This window comes from Hyperolius riggenbachi, chromosome 6 (genome assembly GCF_040937935.1).
Source record: "Hyperolius riggenbachi isolate aHypRig1 chromosome 6, aHypRig1.pri, whole genome shotgun sequence".
NCBI lineage: Eukaryota > Metazoa > Chordata > Amphibia > Anura > Hyperoliidae > Hyperolius > Hyperolius riggenbachi.
Genome location: NC_090651.1, coordinates 289,375,225 through 289,398,128, shown reverse-complemented (window position 1 = coordinate 289,398,128; position 22,904 = coordinate 289,375,225). Strand labels below are relative to the sequence as shown.

Below are 22,904 nucleotides of genomic sequence, written 5' to 3'. Positions count from 1 at the left end.
TATCTTGTCATGCAGAATATGTGTTTGTGTGTGCAGAAAAGATACTGCTAATGTAATTCTGTCACCAACTCTTTACTCATCATGATATCATATTATATGTACTGTAGAGAGAATCCTCATTTCAACCACCCTGGCTTATTTCAACCATCAAAGAACATAGCAAATCTTGACTAAGTTAATTGCACAAAGGGTATTATCATGTTTGGGAGATAACTGTGAGATAATTGTGTATGTCGCTTGGACATACACAATGGACTACAAAAATGAGCAGTGGTTAAACTCAGAAACTCACTAACATAATACAGGACTCTATAGGGTATATCTGCATCAGAGTGAGCAGTATTATTGCCACACACCACCTGCTGCCATGCTAGATCATCTTAAAGTGGACCCAAATCAAAAATACAAGATTTCAGGAATAAAATCTATTTTCTAAATTATAATGATAAATAGTAGCCTTTTTTCAGCTGCATGATGACAAATATAAAATATTTTACATTTATTGGAGGAACCCCTCCCTTCCTTTCATATTGCCGGGACAGAATCCGGCAAAATGCTGGAGTAGGTGGTGTCCAGTAAAGGAGGAATTGCTAATGGCTGCCACCTGTGTAACCCTAGTTATGCAAAGTGAAGGGTGAAAAGCATGCACTGAAATGCTCATAGGCTTGAAGGAGTGTTTATTTATATGTGTATGTGTCCGAGTGGTGCAACTAAATATTTTGAATTTAAAAAATGTTTGGTTTGGGTCCGCTTTAAATACACTGTGACCCTAAAACCCCCCTACATGTTTTACCTCCTCAATGGGGGCTTTGTCAGAGGGTAATAAAGTGTGTATGCATAGGAATAACATAAACAATCTATACAAGTCAAATCACAACAGCATTTTTGGCCAGTGGCCACAGGTTTAGCTTTGTATACATGTTTACAGTTACTTGTATATATTGCTTATGTTCTTCCTATGCACTTGCATATATGTATGACATACATAACAATTAGGCGAAAGGGAATCTGAAGTGAGAAGTATATATTTCCTTTGAAACTATAACCAGTTGCCTGGCATACCTGCTGATCTTTTTGGCTGCAGCAGTATCTGAATCACACACCAGGAAACAAGCATGCAGCTAATCTTGTCGATTTTAGTCAGAAACATCTGATCTCCATATGCTTGTTCAGGGTCTATGGCTAAAAGTATTAGAGGCAGAGGACCATAAGGACAGCCAGGCAACTGGTATTGTTTAAAATTGAATAATTATGTCAGCCTCTCTATATCCCTCTCATTTCAGGTTCACTTTAACTTTTTCCCTTTACTTGCTTACACATGAAGTAGGGTCCTCTGCCACCTTGTGGCTGGATACTAATATTACATCTTCTAGGCAAATGCATTAATAATACTGTATGTCAATTCATACAAGTTAAAATTAAAATTACACAAAAACATTTAAACTTGAATAAAAAGAACAAATTAATTTATTTAAAAAATATCACTCATTGGATTCTCTCTATTAAACCTGAAATTCATAAATTTATTATTCAAGTATATTAAAAATTAACATTTTAGTGTCCTGCAACAAGGTGTCGGAATAACCTGTTCAAGTTACATGTGTATGAAGGGAAAGAGTTAACCTGACTTTTATGTATGACATACTGTATATACCTAACTCTATGTACCTATACCTAATGAAGAGGTGAGACCTTTGCCACTGGTTCAGGAAGAGAAGAAGAGATCAGTGTGATACCACTGGCCAGTGGTGTAGCTACGGCGCTATGGGCCCCGGTGCAAGTTTTACATTGGGCCACCCAAGCACTCTACACATAACAATTGGTATGACGCACCAAAACCTGCCAAGGACAACCACAGTGTCAGAGGTGCAAGAAGGGGATGGGGAACACTTTGTTAATGATTAAAGCATTCAAAGCATCTATAGAAGTGATCATTACAAGCACAGGACTAATAAAGAGCTAATACTGCGGTTAAGGGAGCACCCTTTGGCCCAAGGGCCCCGGTGCAGTCGAGCCCTCTGCAACACCTATTGCTACGCCACTGGCCATGGCATGTGCAGCTCTGGGAAGTTCTCCCTTCTCAGGCCGTTACAAGCGTGATGGACTGTGGCTGTAAGTGCAATGTCACATGTGAGTAGTGATGGACAAACATGTTCACTGTGGACAGTTCATGGCAAATATACGCTGTTCGCTGTTCATGTTGTCAGTGAACGTTACGCGATGTCTGTTTCTGCCCTATACTTTCTCACAGTGCCATATGATAACCCTTCACCAGGGACCCTGCCATACTGAGCTTACCCAGGGCTTCCTCCAGCTCCCGTAGTCCGTGAGGTCCCTCGCTGTCCTCTGTGGTCCCTCCATTCTTCCGCTGGTGGCTCTGTTAGCCGAGCCGTTTGCCAAGCCGGAAGTTGTGCGCAACTGCGCATGCATGGGTTTGTCCACGTGCCCAGTGCTGTGAGTGTTCTGCCCATGTGCGGTTCATTCTTTTGAGAACTGCACATGTGCAGAATGCTCTTGGCGATGAGCACGAGACAGGAGTGTAGACGGGCTGTGCATGCATATTCGTCCATCACTACATGTGAAGGGGTTTCTCTTTATCTCTCAAAAAACAGCCTGTATAATTAGGGTCCATTGTTTACTGAAAGCTGTCCAGATCACTGAATTTACTTGATAGTTACCTAAATTAGGATTCAACAGCACTATTTCTGGTTTGCTACAGCTTGTATCTTTCCAGAGTCCTGCATGCTCTGTACTTTCCTTTTGTTGGGTTTGCTGATGCCCTGGCAAAACAATGTCATTCTTGGAGCAGGAAATAATATTTGATCCTAGTGTTGTTGGCATAGTGAAGGGTGTATACAACTGCAGGTCACAAGGGAGTTTCACGGGAACAGTGGCTATTTTATTCTGCAAGTTATGCCATATTCTAAAACAACAACAGATGTACTCTTCACAGACAAAACAAAACAAAACCCAGAGTGCACAAGAGGCTTGTTATTTCCACCATTAACTATGAATTCCATCACACAAGTTTTTCCAATGGATCAAATGGCATAAGTAGGGCAACTGCAAATATAAGTACTTGAAAAATTAAGATAAGTGACCGAGAGCCCAATATAGTGTAGTATTTATAGCATTCAGGTGATTGTAAATAAAATCAACAAGGGTTATACTCACAAACAAGGGTTACCACTCAGGCAACCACTAGGAAAGCAGGTAGGGAGAATTAGAACCTGACCCCACTCAGGTTACGAGGTTGCTCTCTGTAGATAGGAAAAGTATGGGGATGTACCCCTCCACCAAGGGTGGACTAGACTAAATGCAAGTTTTTGAACTGAGCCGCCAACTAGAATAAAACATCTAAAAACTGTTTAAAAATAGGGAAGTTTAGGTGGACTTACCTCCCTTGTAGATAAACATACTGAAAACAGTTATTTTCAAACAAAATAACATTTATTGAGTGCTCCAAATTTCTAGAGCAAAAACTTTCAAATATAAGTAAGCTGTATTTTCTAGAAAACAATATGGAGGGGACACTACTGCATATTGATTTCCCTCACCCACATTGACCCTAGTGTGTGCTTTCTTTGAGACTACAGCTTTCAGTTTCATTTGTTCTCAACAACAGGGCAGAACGTTTATATTATTATTTTGTATATTTAGTGCCAATATTTCCATGCCACAGAAAATCATGCGTAGGAAAACTGCTGGTAGTAGAACATTGGTACATTTACCAATATTCTACCATTTAAAGTGTTAATTTTTGATAGTAAAATATTACTAATTGTACTAAACCTATCCCTACTCGCACACAGAACCCTCCCCACTCGCACCTAACCATAGCTGCACCCCTAACCCTGCACAAACTCCACTTCCCAATGCCTAACCCTAATGCCCCCCTTCCCCCTCTTCCAGACACCTAAACCTAACTGCTACCCCCCCCCCCCCAACAAACCCCCTTCCCAGCGCAGGAGGGGTGAAGCTTGTGAGAAGTTCTGATGCAGTAGTAATTGGAGGTGATCATGGTGGAGGATACTTGGATTTCATGTGTAATTAGAGGGTTGCAGTTGGTATAGTATCCAGCAATCAGTGATAAAACATATGGAGAAGACAGTATATTGAGAGCTTTGTACGTTTCAGTCACTAGAGGGCATAATAAACTACAGATCAACAAACTTACTATATCAAATGGAGTTTTTTTCCATACACTTTAGAATTCCCTATCGACTGGAAGAGTTAGATCAGTTTTTGGGAATGGAGGACATTGGCACAGAACCCCAAGACACTTAGGGCCCGTTTCCACTATAGCGTTACGAAATCGCCGGCGAATCACCGCAGGCAAATCGCATGCGGGTGCGATTCCGCATGCGTTTTTTGCCGCGATTTCGCATGCGATTTCGCATAGGTAAGGCTGTATGCGATTTTAACCATGTCACTGCCTGTGTGAATTAACATGGGTACCTATGCGAAATCGCATGCGAAATCGCGGCAAAAAACGCATGGGGAAAACGCATGCAATTTCCCTATTAAATACATTGCGTGCGATTCGCCTGCATTCCACACGCAGGCGAATTCTGAGGCCCCTACCCTGCAGATTTTTTCTGCACAGAAAAATGTGCGGGGAAACGCACAAGTGGAAACAGTCCCATCCACTTGTACTGACTGTGCGAATCCGCATGCGTTGCCCGCATGCGGATTCGCGATAGTGGAAACGGGCCCTTAAAGTGGATCTGAGATGAACTTTTACTCATTGCATAATTGTGTTCCTTTCCCATTGTTTATAGGGCATTCCTCAAGCCAAATACTTTTTTGTTTTCGTTTTAATACTCTAATTCCCTATAAACTAAATAAGCCCCACCCACAGTTTTCAGAAAGCCTTGACAGTAGCAAGGGCTCATGGGAGCTCAGTCTGGGCAGGAGGAGGGGGAGGTCTTACAAGCCAGAGATTTCAAAGGCAGAAGGGAGGAGAGAGGAGGAGGGGGGATTCGTTTTTTTTAAATTGTGAGTGCTGATGGTGCAGATAAGCCTGCCTCTGTGTAATGTTTACAAACAACATGGCTGCTGTCATTGTATCACAGGAAGAACTAATCATATTCTGTTGAAGCGGTTTGCAGCTAGATTTGCTGTTTAAACCAGCTAAACTGTACATAAGATATATAGACAAGTTACTTGTTATAGTTAGTTTTTCATCTCGGATCCGCTTTAAATAGAGACAAGTGTGCTAATATTCAGCAAACTGAGAATTGATGAAGATGACAATAACCTTAAATTGCTCTTCTTTCCAATATCAAAAACAACACTATGTGTACTCTGTTAGGAGTACTGTTGCCACGATCCTGTCCAGAAATGTTCGCCTTTCTGCTGGAGTATTTAATTGCACAGGGCAAGAGGCTTTGTTATTTATTTTCAGCACCTGGAATAATCCATTTGGCATCAAACTTTGACATTCCTATCCCTCAGGTTTCTTTAGCACTGTGTGATGCTTATATTTTATCTGCACATTAAACAAAAGTAATCAAGCTGAAAGAATGACTGTCATTAACCCTTGAAATCCATAGGGCTTTATTCACTAAGACAAATAGCATGCCTTACCAGAGTCAACACACCTTATCAGAGTTAACACGCCTTATTAGAGTAGCACAGTGAGCGCTACAAACTTATGACTGTTAATTGGCAATGACGAGAGTTCCACTCATTCTGCCCTGAGCCCCTGCGGGTCCAATCACTTTAAAGGTCATTATCCCCGCATTTTGATTGGCCCAATAGGCTGCCTGTCACTTGACAGGAAACTTGACAGGCAGCCTATTGGGCCACTCCAAGTGCAGGGATAATGTCCTTTAAAGTGATTGGACAGGGCAGGATGAGTGGAGCTCTCGTCGTTGCCAATTAGCAGGCATACGTTCGTAGAGCTTGCTATGCTACTCTGATAAGGTGTGTTAACTCTGATAAGGCATGCTATTTGTTATAGTGAATCAACCTTATAGAGCAGAACTGAGAGCTAAACTGAAAACACTTTCTCAACAAAGGTTTTCCTTCAAGCCTTCAAGGTCTAAGTATGGAATCCTTAGACTGACGTACATCCTAGTGGTATATGCATACAGAATAGTATATGGAATAATAGACTTTTCAAAGATTGCTTACTAATGAAGACAGGATCTGGATTATAGACCTGAAGCTAACATGTTTTAAAGTGGAATTCCAGGCACACCATATATACTGAAAAAGCCTTCTTGTTTTCTGGGATAGCCCCCAAATAAACAAACACAGAGCATTTATATCGCGCTTTTCTCCTGGCAGACTCAAAGCGCCAGAGCTGCAGCCACTAGGACGCAGTGTTAGGGCAACTTGCCCATGGTCTCCTACTCAATAGGTGCTGGCTTACTGAACAGGCAGAGCCGAGTTTCGAACCCTGGTCTCCTGTGTCAGAGGCAGAGCCCTTAAAGAGACTCTGAAGCGAGAATAAATCTCGCTTCAGAGCTCATAGTTAGCAGGGGCATGTGTGCCCCTGCTAAAATGCCGCTATCGCGCGGCTAAACGGGGGTCTCTTCACCCCCAATCCCCTCCCCCTGCAAAATCAACGACCAACTTGGTCGTAAATTTTGCTCTTCCTGGAGGCAGGGCTAACGGCAGCAGCCCTGCCTCTCAGCGCGTCTATCAGACGCGCATCGCCGCCTCTCCTCCGCCCCTCTCAGTGAAGGAAGACTGAGAGGGGTGGGGGAGAGGCGGAGATACACGTCTGATAGACGCGCATGAGGCAGGGCTGCGGCGGTTAGCCCTGCCCCAATGCGGAAGCGCTCCCCCGCTGCACGGAGGGGATTTGGGGGTCAGGGACCCCCGTTAAGCCGCGGGATAGAGGCGTTTTAGCAGGGGCACACATGCCCCTGCTATCTATGAGGTCTGAAGCGAGATTTATTCTCGCTTCAGACTCTCTTTAACCATTACACTATCCAGCCACTACTGTACCTGTTACTAAACCAACACATCTAAGTTAGTCCAAACTATCCAAAAATCTGAGATTTGAAAGAGTAGCTTAAACGAAACTATCATGCAAAATGAAGGTTCTCATATGACTTTGAAGAAGCACCTACCACCGTTTGTGACCTCCATTGTCTGTCTTGTATTCAACAAGTTTAATTATTCAACCACCAGGCAATTGAATGAGCTCCATGGGACAAGCCCATGGCTGGTGCATGCTAGAGTTCCAAACTGTGCATGGCCAGTAAACGTGAACTCGTGCATTTGCACTAGATATGCATGAGTTCACAAACCACACATGTCCAGCTACAGTAGTTGCTAGAGCACGAGTAGGAGTGAGTAAGGGAGGAAGGTAGAATGGACAACAGTATTGGGAGGGGTGCTGTATATGATATGGGAAGGGGGTTTGCAGCACATGGATGTTACACATAGAGGAGGTGACTGCACATGGAATGCAAAGGGGGCAGAAGTGCCCCCCCCCCCAAAAAAAAGCGGACAACAAGGCTGCCTGTTATACAAACTGTGGCTACAAATAGCAGATGCTTCATGCTCTCTGGTGCACACATTTCCCCTAATAGCCTCAATTAAGTTGGGCGTCTATAGGGTCTCCTCTCCACATTCTGTTTGCCCACTGTGATTGATGGAATTCTCTGCCCTCCCTTTTGAAAATTGCGATGACCTCATAACAGCTTCCTGGTAAGCACACTGTTAAGCTGTAATATTGCCTACTTGAGCCATAGGTAAACATGGACACTACCTTGCTCATCAGTTGTCCTTTCAGCTATAACTGACAGCAACTGATATATAAATCACAGCAACTGATATATTTCAGTTCTGATAAAAAGTCAGAAATGGAAGGAAAATGGTGAGCTTTTGAGAGGAACTGACAGCAAGGTAATTATGTAATATTCATTTGCAGGTACATCGTGTGTTTATTTTAAATAATTTTACTTGGTTCATGTTCACTTTAAGTGGACTCCAAAGCATTGCAAAGCATGGGTAACAGGATGGATTAGATGTCAGTAAATGTTTAATACTTGGTTAGCATAAACACAAGTGATAGCCAAATGCAAATTGAATTAGTTATATTCATTCTCATAGGAATAATCACATTATGCCGTAACATTTATCCCAGACAGACTTTGAGGGCCCTTTTCCACTAGCAATCGCAATCACAAATCACAAACGCCAGCGATTGCGATTTTTCATTAATTCTGTTATGCGATTGCGATTTGTGATTTTCATTGCATTATCATTGTAAAAATCGCTCCAGCAAGCGATTGCTATTTGCGATTAGCGATTTCCAAATCGAATCACTGTAGTGGAAAATACTTCTCGTGATTTCTATGATAAAGTAACAACTCTAGCGATTTAAAAATCACTAGCGATTTGCGATTTTGCGATTCAGCAATCACAATCGCTCTAGTGGAAAAGGGCCCTGAGAATGATTCTTTGCTTGGGCTGCGTTAGGCTTTGCCCATGCTCATGGAATCAGAGCTCTATTGCAGAGCCTAATCTCCTATCTTTAGTTGATTTGTCATTAACAGCTGTGCTTTGCTTTAGTTTTATTAGTAGATCTTAATTCCTGGGCATAGTCATGTGGGTTACTACAGTGTGTATGAAATTGTTTGTAATATTACTGTTAGTTCTTCCACAGTGAAAGGAAAGCGAAAGTCATCATTAACGATACAATCTCGTCTCTTATAGTTCAATCAGAAATAATCTGTCGTGCCCATTAATGGTTGAATTCCCACTGACCAATTCAATCAGATCAGTGGAATCGATCCATTTTACAGAAACAATCAATCTGCTGTGGGATTGCATTGTATCTTTGTATCTACTAGGAGAAATCTCTGGAAAAAAGTGAATGGCATTAAGGGGCAAGGACTTGTGTTCCTGGCAGAAGGTGGGGAGACTTGTATCCTCTTGACAGAACCATAATAGGATTTTCCAACCCCCCAACCTTGGTTACTCTTCCTTGCGAATACCTTGTGCATAACTGGTTTATACGGTGAGGGAAATGAACTGTTTAATATTTTTTAATTGTAGAAAAGTAATTCAAGAAAAAAAACTACTGTATTAAAAATAAAGGTTAAGCTGGCTTACTTTACAAATCGTTATTTTAACCACTTTAGATTTACTGAAGTGAGTCTCAGATCCTAATTGGCTACACTAAATATCCCTGGACGTGAGACTCACAACCTGTACTAAAAGCAGCCGCCCCCGACGCTCATTAATGTGTGCATGCTCGCGCACTCATACAATAGTGAATGATTGCTGCCAATAGTGAATGTGTGCATGCTCGCGCACTCATACAATAGTGAATGATTGCTGCCAATAGTGAACGTGTGCATGCTCGCGTACCCATACTATAGTGAATGATTGCTGCCAATAGTGAATGTGTGCATGCTCGCGCACTCATACAATAGTGAATGATTGCTGCCAATAGTGAATGTGTGCATGCTTGGGCACCCATACAGTAGTGAATGATTGCTGCCAATAGTGAACGTGTGCATGCTCGCGTACCCATACTATAGTGAATGATTGCTGCCAATAGTGAATGTGTGCATGCTCGCGCACCCATACAATAGTGAATGATTGCTGCCAATAGTGAATGTGTGCATGCTTGTGCACCCATACAATAGTGAATGATTGCTGCCAATAGTGAATGTGTGCATGCTCGCGTACCCATACTATAGTGAATGATTGCTGCCAATAGTGAATGTGTGCATGCTCGCGCACCCATACAATAGTGAATGATTGCTGCCAATAGTGAATGTGTGCATGCTTGTGCACCCATACAATAGTGAATGATTGCTGCCAATAGTGAATGTGTGCATGCTCACGTACCCATACTATAGTGAATGATTGCTGCCAATAGTGAATGTGTGCATGCTCGCGCACCCATACTATAGTGAATGATTGCTGCCAATCATTCATGAAAAGTAAAAATAAAAAAAGTTTAACTTTTTTTAAAGTTAAAATTACAGCGTTCCGTTAAAAAAAAGGAAACGTTTTTTTTTTCCTGTAGTGAACTAACTAATGAACCCTTTGTGTCATCTACACTTGGCTTCAGGATTCTTGGACACCTGTAATGGCTGCCACCCCTAGCGATCGAATGTGATCACTAGGGCGACAGCTTGGGGACCCATATAGATGTTGTTGCCTAGCAATGCATCTATGCAGCACTGGGATCCCCAAACTGTGGGCCCTAGCTATTCCTAGCATTTTTCTTTAGGCATAGACATGTGGTAGTTTTTCATGGGACTGTTATTTGTATTGAACATTGTGGTATTAGATTATTGCTAACCAGTAACACTATCGGAAATGTGAAAGTAATCATGTCTCAAGTCTCTACCGCAGGAACACATCCTGTAATACAAATCAGAGATACAGTACATTATTATTATTAATAACCTTTGCCTACTTTTTCCAAAACTGTAGAAAAACATATAGCCTGAGTTCAATTTCCACAATATTAGGTTTGTGCTGAATATAGGGAACAGGGAAAATATTGACAGCACACCTAATTAGGCTGCATCTGAAAAACAACCTGTTTAAGAGCACTGCCAATCTTTTCCCTGTTCTTTAGAAAATGTGTAGACCATACAGTGGCTTGCAAAAGTATTCGGCCCCCTTGAAGTTTTCCACATTTTGTCACATTACTGCCACAAACATGAATCAATTTAATTGGAATTCCATGTGAAAGACCAATACAAAGTGGTGTACATGTGAGAAGTGGAACGAAAATCATACATGATTCCTAACATTTTTTACAAATCAATAACTGCAAAGTGGGGTGTGTGTAATTATTCAGCCCCCCGAGCCAATACTTTGTAGAACCACCTTTTGCTGCAATTACAGCTGCCAGTCTTTTAGGGTATGTCTCTACCAACTTTGCAGCAGCCCCAGGGCATGATGCTGCCACCACTATATTTGACAGTGGGGATGGTGTGTTCAGAGTGATGTGCATTGTTAGTTTTCTGCCACACATAGCATTTTGCATTTTGGCCAAAAAGTTCCATTTTGGTCTCATCCGACCAGAGCACCTTCTTACACATGTTTGCTGTGTCCCCCACATGGCTTGTGGCAAACTGCAAACAGAACTTCTTATGCTTTTCTGTTAACAATAGCTTCTTCTTGTCACTCTTCCATAAGAGCCAACTTTGTGCAGTGCACGACTAATAGTTGTCCTATAGACAGATTCCCCCACCTGAGCTGTAGATCTCTGTAGCTCATCCAGAGTCAACATGGGCCTCTTGACTGCATTTCTGATTAGTGCTCTCCTTGTTCGGCCTGTGAGTTTAGGTGGACGGCCTTGTCTTGGTAGGTTTACAGTTGTGCCATACTCCTTCCATTTCTGAATGATCGCTTGAACAGTGCTCCATGGGATGTTCAAGGCTTTGGAAATCTTTTTGTAGCCTAAGCCTGCTTTAAATTTCTCAATAACTTTATCCCTGACCTGTCTGGTGTGTTCTTTGGACTTCATGGTGTTGTTGCTCCCAATATTCTCTTAGACAACAGAGCAGCTGTATTTGTACTGACATTAGATTACGCACAGGTGCACTCTATTTAGTCATTAGCACTCATCAGGCAATGTCTATGGGCAACTGACTGCACTCAGACCAAAGGGGGCTGAATAATTATGCACACCCCACTTTGCAGTTATTGATTTGTAAAAAAATGTTTGGAATCATGTATGATTTTCGTTCCACTTCTCACGTGTACACCACTTTGTATTGGTCTTTCACGTGAAATTCCAATCAAATTGATTCATGTTTGTGGCAGTAATGTGACAAAATGTGGAAAACTTCAAGGGGGCCGAATACATGACACTGTATATGGCTAGCAGCCTCAGGTTCATACTATGTTTTAACTGTTAGCTAGTGGTTAGGTTTAGCTTATGGTTAGATCTCTTCCGCAAAGGCACGTCATCACCGTGGAAGAGTCTAGTACTTAACAATCTGCAAGTAAACTGTTTTAGAAGCTAACATCCCCCTTTGCTGCATCTGTTTTGAATGCAAGTTGTGTAATCTGCCCATGTTTTGGGCTCTGCACATCTATGCAGTTAGTCAACTCAGTTGCAGCCTGTATTTGGAAGCGCTGCCAATATCTCCTGTTGTGTTGAAATATAATTCACTTGGTTTTGTGTCCATAAAGTTGCTTGTTTTGCATTGTATGGGTTGCGTAATAATTTTTATTTGTTTCTAATTTCTTTTAGGTTGGGCTACCTGAGACAGTTGTAAAACGATGTGCCATGCAATTAGCAGAAGCTCTGGACTTCATGCACAGCAAAGCCCTTGTCCACAGAGATGTCAAACTGGACAATGTTCTAATTTTTGATGATGCATGTCACTGTATAAAACTTGCAGACTTTGGATTAACACGTCTTGAGGGCTTTTTAGCATCTCCCATGAAAGGGGTTCTTCCTTACTCGCCTCCTGAACTTTGCAACTTAGAGGATAATGAGACGCTTGAGCTTGACTCCAGCCTTGATGTGTGGTCTTTTGGTGTCCTACTGTTTTGCATCTCCAGTGGGTTCTTTCCCTGGGACACGGCCATGAGTAAGGACAAGCAATATGCAGAGTTTGTCAATTGGCAGTGTACAGGAGACGACCACAAAATTCCTTCTCAGTGGAAGCAGTTTACACGGCAGGCACTAATCATGTTTCACAGACTTCTTGCCATCAATCCAAACAGGAGAAGCCCAGCTATTGAGATCCAGAAATATCTGAGTGTCCCATGGAAAATTAACAGCTTGAAAGATAACAGTAACATACAAGCCAATTCAAACAATACAGAACATCGTGCTGATAACATGAACTTCCTGCAAGATACAAGCAGCAGTCACATGTCAACCAAACATTTTTCCATGCCTTCTGACAGGAAACTCTCAGTAACTGCTTCTGCAGCAGACATTAGTGAGGACATAGACCAGGACTCCATAACCCAATAGCTAATACACTTCTTAAGCAACATTTAAAATATTACACTTTTGTGATTACTATTATAATTGTCACAGAAGTTCTTCTCTGAATAGAGTAGAGATATATAAATATAAATCAGTCTAATTTTTTTTAGATCGAGCTTTTTTCTACTTACTATCATTTTAATTTATTTCCTTTTCCTAGTTGAACATTTAACTCATGGTGCCATTTTAAAAATAGTAACTTCTCATTTTTATATTTGCTAGTCGTAGATTTATAGTTGTACTTTATTCTCTCCTCCCACCTACAGACCACAAATAGGACCCTGACAACTTATGATATTGCAACTTGCAGTCTGTATCTATCTATTGATGTATTCAGTCACACCAAAATGTGCTTACAATACTGCCTGTAGATTGTATTATTTTTCTTTCACTTTTTTAACTTCTAAAGAAAACTTTAATAAATCATAGAAACAAATATGTTATGGCTTTTTGACTTGTATTAGAAGTGTATATCAAAGTAAAAAAAAAATTTAACTGGTTCGAGTTCCACGGTTTTTGCCCCTTAAAGAGACTCTGTAACAAAATGTTCAGCCTTATTTCTTCTATCCAATAAGTTCCTATACCTGTTCTAATGTGGTCTGACTTACTGCAGCCTTTCCTGGTTGCACAGTGGCTGTATTATCTCTGTTATATAATCTAATCTTCTTTCCTTTGACGGCTTTCTCAGCTCAGGCAGTCAGGCAGCAATTGTCTGCTCTGCTTGTGATAGGCAGAAGCTATACACACCCTCTCCACGCCCCCTGCAGGCTCCGTATGAGTCACAGACTGAGCTTCTCTCAGCCTATCACATGCTGGTTAGCAGCCATGTCTTTTGCTAGTAAACACTGCCTAAAACTGGCAATTACAAGCCAGGATTGCAGCAGGGAGTGGCAGAAACAGCACAGAGGGGCTCAGGAGAACATAATGAATAGAATGGTATGCTTTTTATTGTAAGAATTTTAGAGTACAGATTCTCTTTAAGGTTCCTGACATTTTTGACATGTTAGCAGTGTCATTTTGATACAGCAGTAACTTTTTAATTACTTATGCTATCTGAGTAATATATATCTTGTTTTTTTTTCAGTACAATCAAGGCATTCTTTGGGTAATATTTTTCTCCCAAAACTATTTTATTTTATAGTGATTATATGAGGAAAAATTAGGCATCAATGCAGAAAATACCAATTTTAAAAAAATGTCACCCTTCCTTATGTTTAAATGAAATGCTTCACAGTTGTAAAACACAAAAAAATGAATTATTTAGCCCTTCCTGGTTAAAACCAGGAAAACAAATTGCAGGGGTTAATAATGGGCTAATAGGTTAAGTTGGGGTTAGAAATTAACTGGGGGCTAAAAAAAAACCTTTTTATTTTTAGGGAACATGTCACTTTAATAATTTTTTTAACTTTTCAACATTTTTTTTCCTTAACTTTATTGAATGATTGTTGTTATTAGCTAGCAACAAGCATTCATAGGACCATGCACATGCATGTACACAAGCATGCATGGCCACGTGCATGCGTGGGAGCATGCACAATCACGTGCACACGTGGTAGCGTGCAAGTTCACACGCGGCGGCAGACAGTGGGTTTTTAATGCAGGACATAGATTCTACACCCTAGAACCTACAGCAGTACTAATTAGGATGTAGAATCTGCGTCCTGGAACTTCAATCAGTTACTAAACACCTGTACCATTCATGAAACTGACAGTATAGTAAGACTGTATATGAGCAGTTATGGTGTATTTCATCCACTGTTGCCCCCTGGGATTGCAAGGCTATTGGGGGTTTCTGCCCACCTTCAAATGGGGATTGGGCAGGACCAGAGCAGAGCTGCAGTATGGTCAATTGCAGTGCACCAGCATCCAATTTCATGAGGAGTCCACAGCAAAAATACATTTAACAGGTACGGCTGCATCTTTGAATACTAAATGTTGACAAGTTGACAATATCCTGTAATAGGACTTGCTACCTTGCCATTAAAACCAAATAAAAAAACAGCCCTGGTTTGCTGTAAACGAGCACATACCATATTTTTCAGCATATAAGACTCTCTGGACTATAAGACACACCCAGGTTTAGAGGGCAAAAAATATATACTAAGGACAAACAAGAAGGACACACGGGGAGCAGAGGAGGAGGACACAGGTAAGTCAGGGACTCCCTATATTTGGCATATAAGATGCAGGGACATTTTCTCCCCATTTTGGGTGGAGAAAAAGTGCGTCTTTTATGCCCAAAATACGGTATATAAAAGCCATGCAAGGAAAATTTGAGAAAAACTATGGCAAAACGGGTGCAGATGCCCAGATAAAGGATTCTGATTGGCTGCTCTGAACAACTATTTATTTTGCGCCAGTTTTGCTCAATTTTTCCTTGCGCTGATTTTGATAAATCTGCTTAATTTTTCTCCTGCTTCTGAAACAAGGACATACAGTAAATATGATTCAGTATATTTTCAATGGAATTGGAATTTGTTTATCCATTAACTTCAGTAATTTGTATTACATAGACTTGTTGTGGCCATGCAGCATGATGGCCAGTAAAATCACCTTTGACAGCACTATAAACATTTTTTTTAGTTAACATTAAATAATAATTAGAGCTGCTTAAATCCAGATCTGGGAGATACCCAGATAGTTGCTATCCGGATATCTCCCAGTAAACCTGTGCGGGGTAGATGGGCGGGGTCAATCTTACCTGTCTGACGTCTTCTTCGTCCGTCCCTCGGCGCCTCCCACGATGCGCTCCACGTGCGTCACATGATTACAAACACTTCCTCCTTCAACCCGGAAGGAGGAAGTGTTTGTAATCATGTGACCGCCGCTTGGATCGCATCGTGGGAGGCGCCGAGGGATGGACCGAAGAAGACGTCAGACAGGTAAGATTGACCCTGCCCGCTCACTCTGCACAGGTAACTGGGAGATATCCGGATAGAACTATCCAAATGTCTCCTGGATCCGGATTTGAGCAGATCTAATAATAATACTGTGTTTCAAAAAAAGCATGCCCCCACTGTCCCCCCAGCCTCATTAATCTCTTGTCCTCCATGCACACAGGAATTCCTTAGGGAATTTGAGCCCAAGATCCTGGTGCTACAGCCCTTCACAATACCAGTCCACATGGTCAATTACATTTGGGCGGTACTCAGCAAACAGGGGTTAACAACACTTCTACCAGTTTGTCCACCGTTATGGACAACAGGGTTTCCCTGCCATCAGTGCCCATAAGGAGGCGGCGGTGATATTATGGGGGGAAGGGGGATTATGGTGAAATCTGGAAGCTTCCCTTCATAATAAGAGGACACCTAGGTATGTGTCCCCTCCCAGGTAAATTGCATATAGTGGTCATTTTTGAACCTCTGTCTATTTACCATACAGATTCAAAAGCAAATAAAACACACACACACACACATTTTTTTAATTATTTTCATTTTTTGCTCTGAGGATTACTCATGGTCAGAAAGTTCAAATGAGCCAGTGATGTGGCTTCGGATCAGTATTGCATTTGAATGTGACAATAATGAATAACAGATGAGAAGAAAGAATTATACAGATGTGAAGAACGGATACAGATAAAAAATGCAGAACAGTACAGGTAAAAGAAAAAAAGAAAAAGTGTTAAAAAAACATTTTAATTAAATATTTTATTGTGTTTTTATTTTCAAATAAAATAAATATATTACTTTTTCTGGATTATAAGGGGGGGGGGGGATAACATCTATTATATATTTACCTGGATGAGGGCAAGTATCTGGGGGTCCCCTTATTATGAAGGGTATTTCCAGTTTCCACCATAAATCTTGCCCATAATATCAGTCCACTTCTCTCTTGGCACCAGAGGTGGTGAAGATCCAATTGCACATAATAATAGAAGAAAGAAGTTTTGAATCCTGATGATACCACATATATTGGCTATCTTAGAAGAAAAGGAGTAAGCTTTTATCTATGAAGCCTTCCTCAGACTCAAATCCTGTATCAGAATGATACAGGAATCGAGTCTAAGGAAGGCTTCATAGCTGAAAGCTTACTCCTTTTCTACTAAAGGTGGCCACACACCATAAAATGTTTGGTAGTTTTTTTGTAAATCAGCCTCGGGTCCATGAACTTTTTCTGAACAAAAAATAGCTTGGTAGATCTAGCATTTCCATTGAAAAGATGTGGAACAGCACTCAAGTGCCTGTAGCATCTGAACAGAGGGATGTGTCTCATAGAAATACACTTACCCCTTACATCTACCTAAAGCTATACACATGGATGATAAAAATGATGAGAATAGTAGAATTAGGAAGAGGACAGATACTTTTCTCAGAAGTGTCTTGAGAAAGTCTGCTGTGGTGAGGTAATAATCAATCAAGAACAAGAAAAAGATTGCATATAGCATGAAATCAATATATTAGTTAATATAAAATGCCATAAGCAAAAATCTTTATTGATCAGGGACCAGGGCCGGCCCGCTCATGAGGCGTGGTGAAACATTTGCCTCAGGCGGCAAACTTCTAAGGGCGGCATCCGCCCGTCCGTGGGTGCGCGGGTGGCCGGCCGCCGAGCTGGAGGGGTAGCGGGCAGGACGGGGGTATTGGGCCTAGCGGTGGGGAGGGGGGGTCGGACTCCCACCTCCCTCGCCTGGGTCCCCCGATCTGCGCTCCCCTCCAGCTATAAATAGCGAGTAAGCAGCCGTCCAGCCGACAGTAAGAGGCACGGGCAGGGGATCACTCACCTCTTCCTCATTCCAGCGTGTGCTCCACTGACGTCACTTCCTGTAACGCCGCCCACTGTATTGTACGTGGCCGGCGGTGCAGGAAGTGACGTCAGTGGAGCGCACGTTGGAACGAGGAAGAGGTGAGTGATCACCCGCCTGTGCCTCTTACTGTCGGCTGGATGGCTGCTTACTCGCTATTTAAAGCTGGAGGGGAGCACAGATTGGGGGACCCAGGCGAGGGAGGGGAGGTCCGACCCCCCTCCCCACCGCTAGGCCCAATACCCCCATCCTGCCCGCTACCCCTCCAGCTCGGCGGCCCCCCACCAGACATCATTGCATAACCAAGGCAAACATTGCATGAGTATGAATTATACATTAAATTAGTATTAAATTAGTATTATTATTATAAATTATAAATTACCAGACATCATTGCATAACCAAGGCAAACATTGCATGAGTATGAACTATACACTAAATGAGTATGAAATGAGTATTAGCAATATCAATTATAATTATAAATTACCAGACATCATGGGTAAGTGCATATATTAAAAACTGCATAACCAAGGCAAGCATTGCAAGAGTATGAAATCAATAGTCGACCAAAGAGACACCTCCACATAAGAAGCCTACCCGCCATCTAACGCGTGCTAACCTGAATTCCCAATCACTGCAATAGGGGTAAAAAGTAAGAAAGCAACTCACCCAAGGTGTTCTGAATGTAACCGCCATCCTAACTGTGCCTCACATGTATCGCAAGTTAGCGTTGCTTCATCAGAGGATAGTGCAATGGATTTTGCCGCCTGACTAATAGAGTCTGTCCAGGGGCGTAACTAGAAATCACTGGGCCCCCCTGCGAATATTTGGATGGGGCCCCCCCCATAGGTGCCAAATAATCGTAATGGGGCAGCGTTTCACTGTAAATTAATTGTAAAGTGGGCAGCATTTTACCAGACAATCGTAATGTGGGCCAGAAAATCGTAATGTGGGCAGAGTTCACCAGAAAATTGTAATGTGGGCAGCGTTCACCAGAAAATTGTAACATGGACAACATTCACCAGACAATCGTAACGTGGGCAGTGTTCACCAGAAAATCGTAATGTGGGCCAGAAAATCGTAATGTGGGCAGCGTTCACCAGAAAATCGTAACGTGGACAGCATTCACCAGACAATCGTAACGTGGGCAGTGTTCACCAGAAAATCGTAACGTGGACAGCATTCACCAGACATTCGTAACGTGGGCAGTGTTCACCAGAAAATCGTAATGTGGGCCAGAAAATCGTAATGTGGGCAGAGTTCACCAGAAAATCGCAATGTGGGCAGCAGTCACCAGAAAATCGCAATGTGGGCAGCAGTGACCAGAAAATCCTAATGTGGGCAGCAGTCACCAGAATATCGTAATGTGGGCAGTAGTCACCAGAAAATCCTAATGTGGGCAGCAGTCAGTCACCAGAATATCGTAATGTGGGCAGCAGTCACCAGAAAATCCTTATGTGGGCAGCAGTCACCAGAAAATCGCAATGTGGGCAGCAGTCACCAGAAAATCGCAATGTGGGCAGCAGTCACCAGAAAATCGCAATGTGGGCAGCAGTCACCAGAAAATCGTAATGTGGGCAGCATACACCAGAAAATCGTAATGTGGGCAGCAGACACCAGAAAATCGCAATGTGGGCAGCAGACACCTGAAAATCGTAATGTGGGCAGCAGACACCTGAAAAATCGCAATGTGGGCAGCAGACACCTGAAAATCGTAATGTGGGCAGCAGACACCTGAAAATCGTAATGTGGGCAGCAGACACCTGAAAATCGTAATGTGGGCAGCAGACACCTGAAAATCGCAATGTGGGCAGCAGTCACCAGAAAATCGCAATGTGGGCAGCAGTGACCAGAAAATCGTAATGTGGGCAGCATACACCAGAAAATCGTAATGTGGGCAGCATACACCAGAAAATCGTAATGTGGGCAGCAGACACCTAAAAAATCGCAATGTGGGCAGCAGACACCTGAAAATCGTAATGTGGGCAGCAGACACCTGAAAATCGCAATGTGGGCAGCAGACACCTGAAAATCGTAATGTGGGCAGCAGACACCTGAAAATCGTAATGTGGGCAGCAGACACCTGAAAATAGTAATGTGGGCAGCAGACACCTGAAAATTGCAATGTGGGCAGCAGACACCAGAAAATCGCAATGTGGGCAGCAGACACCAGAAAATCGTAATGTGGGCAGCAGACACCAGAAAATCGCAATGTGGGCAGCAGTGACCAGAAAATCGCAATGTGGGCAGCAGTGACCAGAAAATCGCAATGTGGGCAGCGTTCACCAAAATATCGTAATGTGGGACAGAAAATCGTAATGTGGGCAGAGTTCACCAGAAAATCGTAATGTGGGCAGTGTTCACCAGAAAATCGTAATGTGGGCCAGAAAATCGTAATGTGGGCAGCGTTCACCAGAAAATCGTAACGTGGACAGCATTCACCAGAAAATCGTAACGTGGGCAGTGTTCACCAGAAAATCGTAATGTGGGCCAGAAAATCATAATGTGGGCAGAGTTCACCAGAAAATCGCAATGTGGGCAGCAGTCACCAGAAAATCGCAATGTGGGCAGCAGTCACCAGAAAATCCTAATGTGGGCAGCAGTCACCAGAATATCGTAATGTGGGCAGCAGTCACCAGAAAATCCTAATGTGGGCAGCAGTCAGTCACCAGAATATCGTAATGTGGGCAGCAGTCACCAGAAAATCCTTATGTGGGCAGCAGTCACCAGAAAATCGCAATGTGGGCAGCAGTCACCAGAAAATCGCAATGTGGGCAGCAGTCACCAGAAAATCGTAATGTGGGCAGCATACACCAGAAAATCGTAATGTGGGCAGCATACACCAGAAAATCGTAATGTGGGCAGCAGACACCAGAAAATCGCAATGTGGGCAGCAGACACCTGAAAATCGTAATGTGGGCAGCAGACACCTGAAAATCGCAATGTGGGCAGCAGTGACCAGAAAATCGCAATGTGGGCAGCAGACACCAGAAAATCGCAATGTGGGCAGCAGTGACCAGAAAATCGCAATGTGGGCAGCAGTGACCAGAAAATCGCAATGTGGGCAGCAGTGACCAGAAAATCGTAATGTGGGCAGCAGACACCTGAAAATCGTAATGTGGGCAGCAGTGACCAGAAAATCGCAATGTAGGCAGCAGTGACCAGAAAATCGTAATGTGGGACGCAGACACCTGAAAATCGTAATGTGGGCAGTAGACACCAGAAAATCGCAATGTGGGCAGCAGTGACCAGAAAATCGTAATGTGGGCAGCAGACACCTGAAAATCGCAATGTGGGCAGCAGTGACCAGAAAATCGCAATGTGGGCAGCAGTGACCAGAAAATCGTAATGTGGGCAGCATACACCAGAAAATCGTAATGTGGGCAGCAGACACCAGAAAATCGCAATGTGGGCAGCAGACACCTGAAAATCGTAATGTGGGCAGCAGACACCTGAAAATCGCAATGTGGGCAGCAGTGACCAGAAAATCGCAATGTGGGCAGCAGACACCAGAAAATCGCAATGTGGGCAGCAGTGACCAGAAAATCGCAATGTGGGCAGCAGTGACCAGAAAATCGCAATGTGGGCAGCAGTGACCAGAAAATCGTAATGTGGGCAGCAGACACCTGAAAATCGTAATGTGGGCAGCAGTGACCAGAAAATCGCAATGTAGGCAGCAGTGACCAGAAAATCGTAATGTGGGACGCAGACACCTGAAAATCGTAATGTGGGCAGTAGACACCAGAAAATCGCAATGTGGGCAGCAGTGACCAGAAAATCGTAATGTGGGCAGCAGACACCTGAAAATCGCAATGTGGGCAGCAGTGACCAGAAAATCGCAATGTGGGCAGCAGTGACCAGAAAATCGTAATGTGGGCAGCAGACACCAGAAAATCGCAATGTGGGCAGCAGTGACCAGAAAATCGTAATGTGGGCAGCAGACACCTGAAAATCGTAATGTGGGCAGCAGACACCAGAAAATCACAATGTAGGCAGCAGACACAAGAAAAAAAAATGCACCTGTGAACAAAGACCAATTCACTTACCTGACAGAAGTCTTCTCCTCTCCTGGCATCTGGCTCGCAGCTTCCCGAGTCCTCCTGCAGCACATCTCCCGCGCTGACAGGCAGAGTGCAGGGCTACGGCAAGATAGCTGCCGAAGCCCTGTACTAGAGACACAAATAGTCTCCAGTGTAGGGCTTCTTCGGCGGCCATCTTGCCATAGCCCTGCTCTGCCTGCCGGAGACTATGCAGGCTGCTGGAGCAGGGCAGCGGGGAATGAACTGGCGCAGCGTCTATTAGACGCTGCGGCCAGTTGAGCACCTTGCTGGGGGGTCCAGAGCAGCGCTCCCCCCATGCACAGTGAGCGGGCCCCAGAGCAGCCCCGGGCCCCCCTGCGACTGAGAGGGTCGCATCCCCGGTAGGTACGCCGGTGAGTCTGTCCATCTGACTACATCATCTGTGTCTACACCACATCCAGTCATAAGTAGTTATAAACAATACTCACTCTGTGGCTAGGATGAAATCAGACTTATGGTAAGTGTACATAACATGAAGTTGTAGATACTGGTGACGGTTGAACATGCCTTTAATTAGTGTATAGACCGTTCTACTGGATAGGTCAAAATGCTCAGTATTGGGTTGGCATCACTTCTGAACACCATTCAAGTTAATTCTGAGAAGGTTCTGTGTTTGGTTATTTTGGACTACAAAAGCCAAATAAAAAAACATGGCATAACATACAGTGGTGCAGAGGGGCCATATTATTTGGTTTGTAATGCAGCATAAGAAATACAAATATATATATGCGATTCATCCAACACCAATCCACTCCTACATGTATATAATTAACATCTATAAATATGACTCAGAGTGACGGTTTTGAAAGAAGCAAAGAAAAGGAAGCAGAACCCATCTGCACCCAGGTCTAACTTCAATGAGTCATAAACACCAAAGGATATATATGAATAAAAAATACCATTTATTAATATACTTAAAAAAGTTAGTATTGGTCATAAAATTTAAGGTGATCTGAGTGTCTGGGCAGCTGAGGGAAAAAGATATTATTGTACAACAACAATTATACAACAGTGTAACACGATTCAAAACAAGGAAAGATGGCAATGCACCCCAAATTCAAGGGGATAACCCATAAGGCTAAAGAGTCCTTGATGTGAGGATGCTGGGATGCAGGGTAATATAATAGCAGCAATAAGTTTGCA

At 42.9% G+C, this 22,904-nt stretch overlaps 1 protein-coding gene across 3 annotated transcripts in view; it reads left to right on the top strand.

Annotated features, from left to right (window-relative positions):
- The window catches only part of LOC137522789 (serine/threonine-protein kinase SBK1-like), a 71,624-nt gene extending 58,254 nt beyond the window's left edge, over nucleotides 1-13,370 (top strand). For all 3 annotated transcript variants that reach the window (XM_068242877.1, XM_068242876.1, XM_068242878.1), the window contains exon 4: nucleotides 12,194-13,370. In XM_068242877.1, coding sequence (XP_068098978.1) covers nucleotides 12,194-12,928 — 735 coding nt within the window. In that variant the 3' untranslated portion in view covers nucleotides 12,929-13,370. The remainder of the gene's footprint in view (nucleotides 1-12,193) is intronic.
- Nucleotides 13,371-22,904: the final 9,534 nt, after the last annotated feature.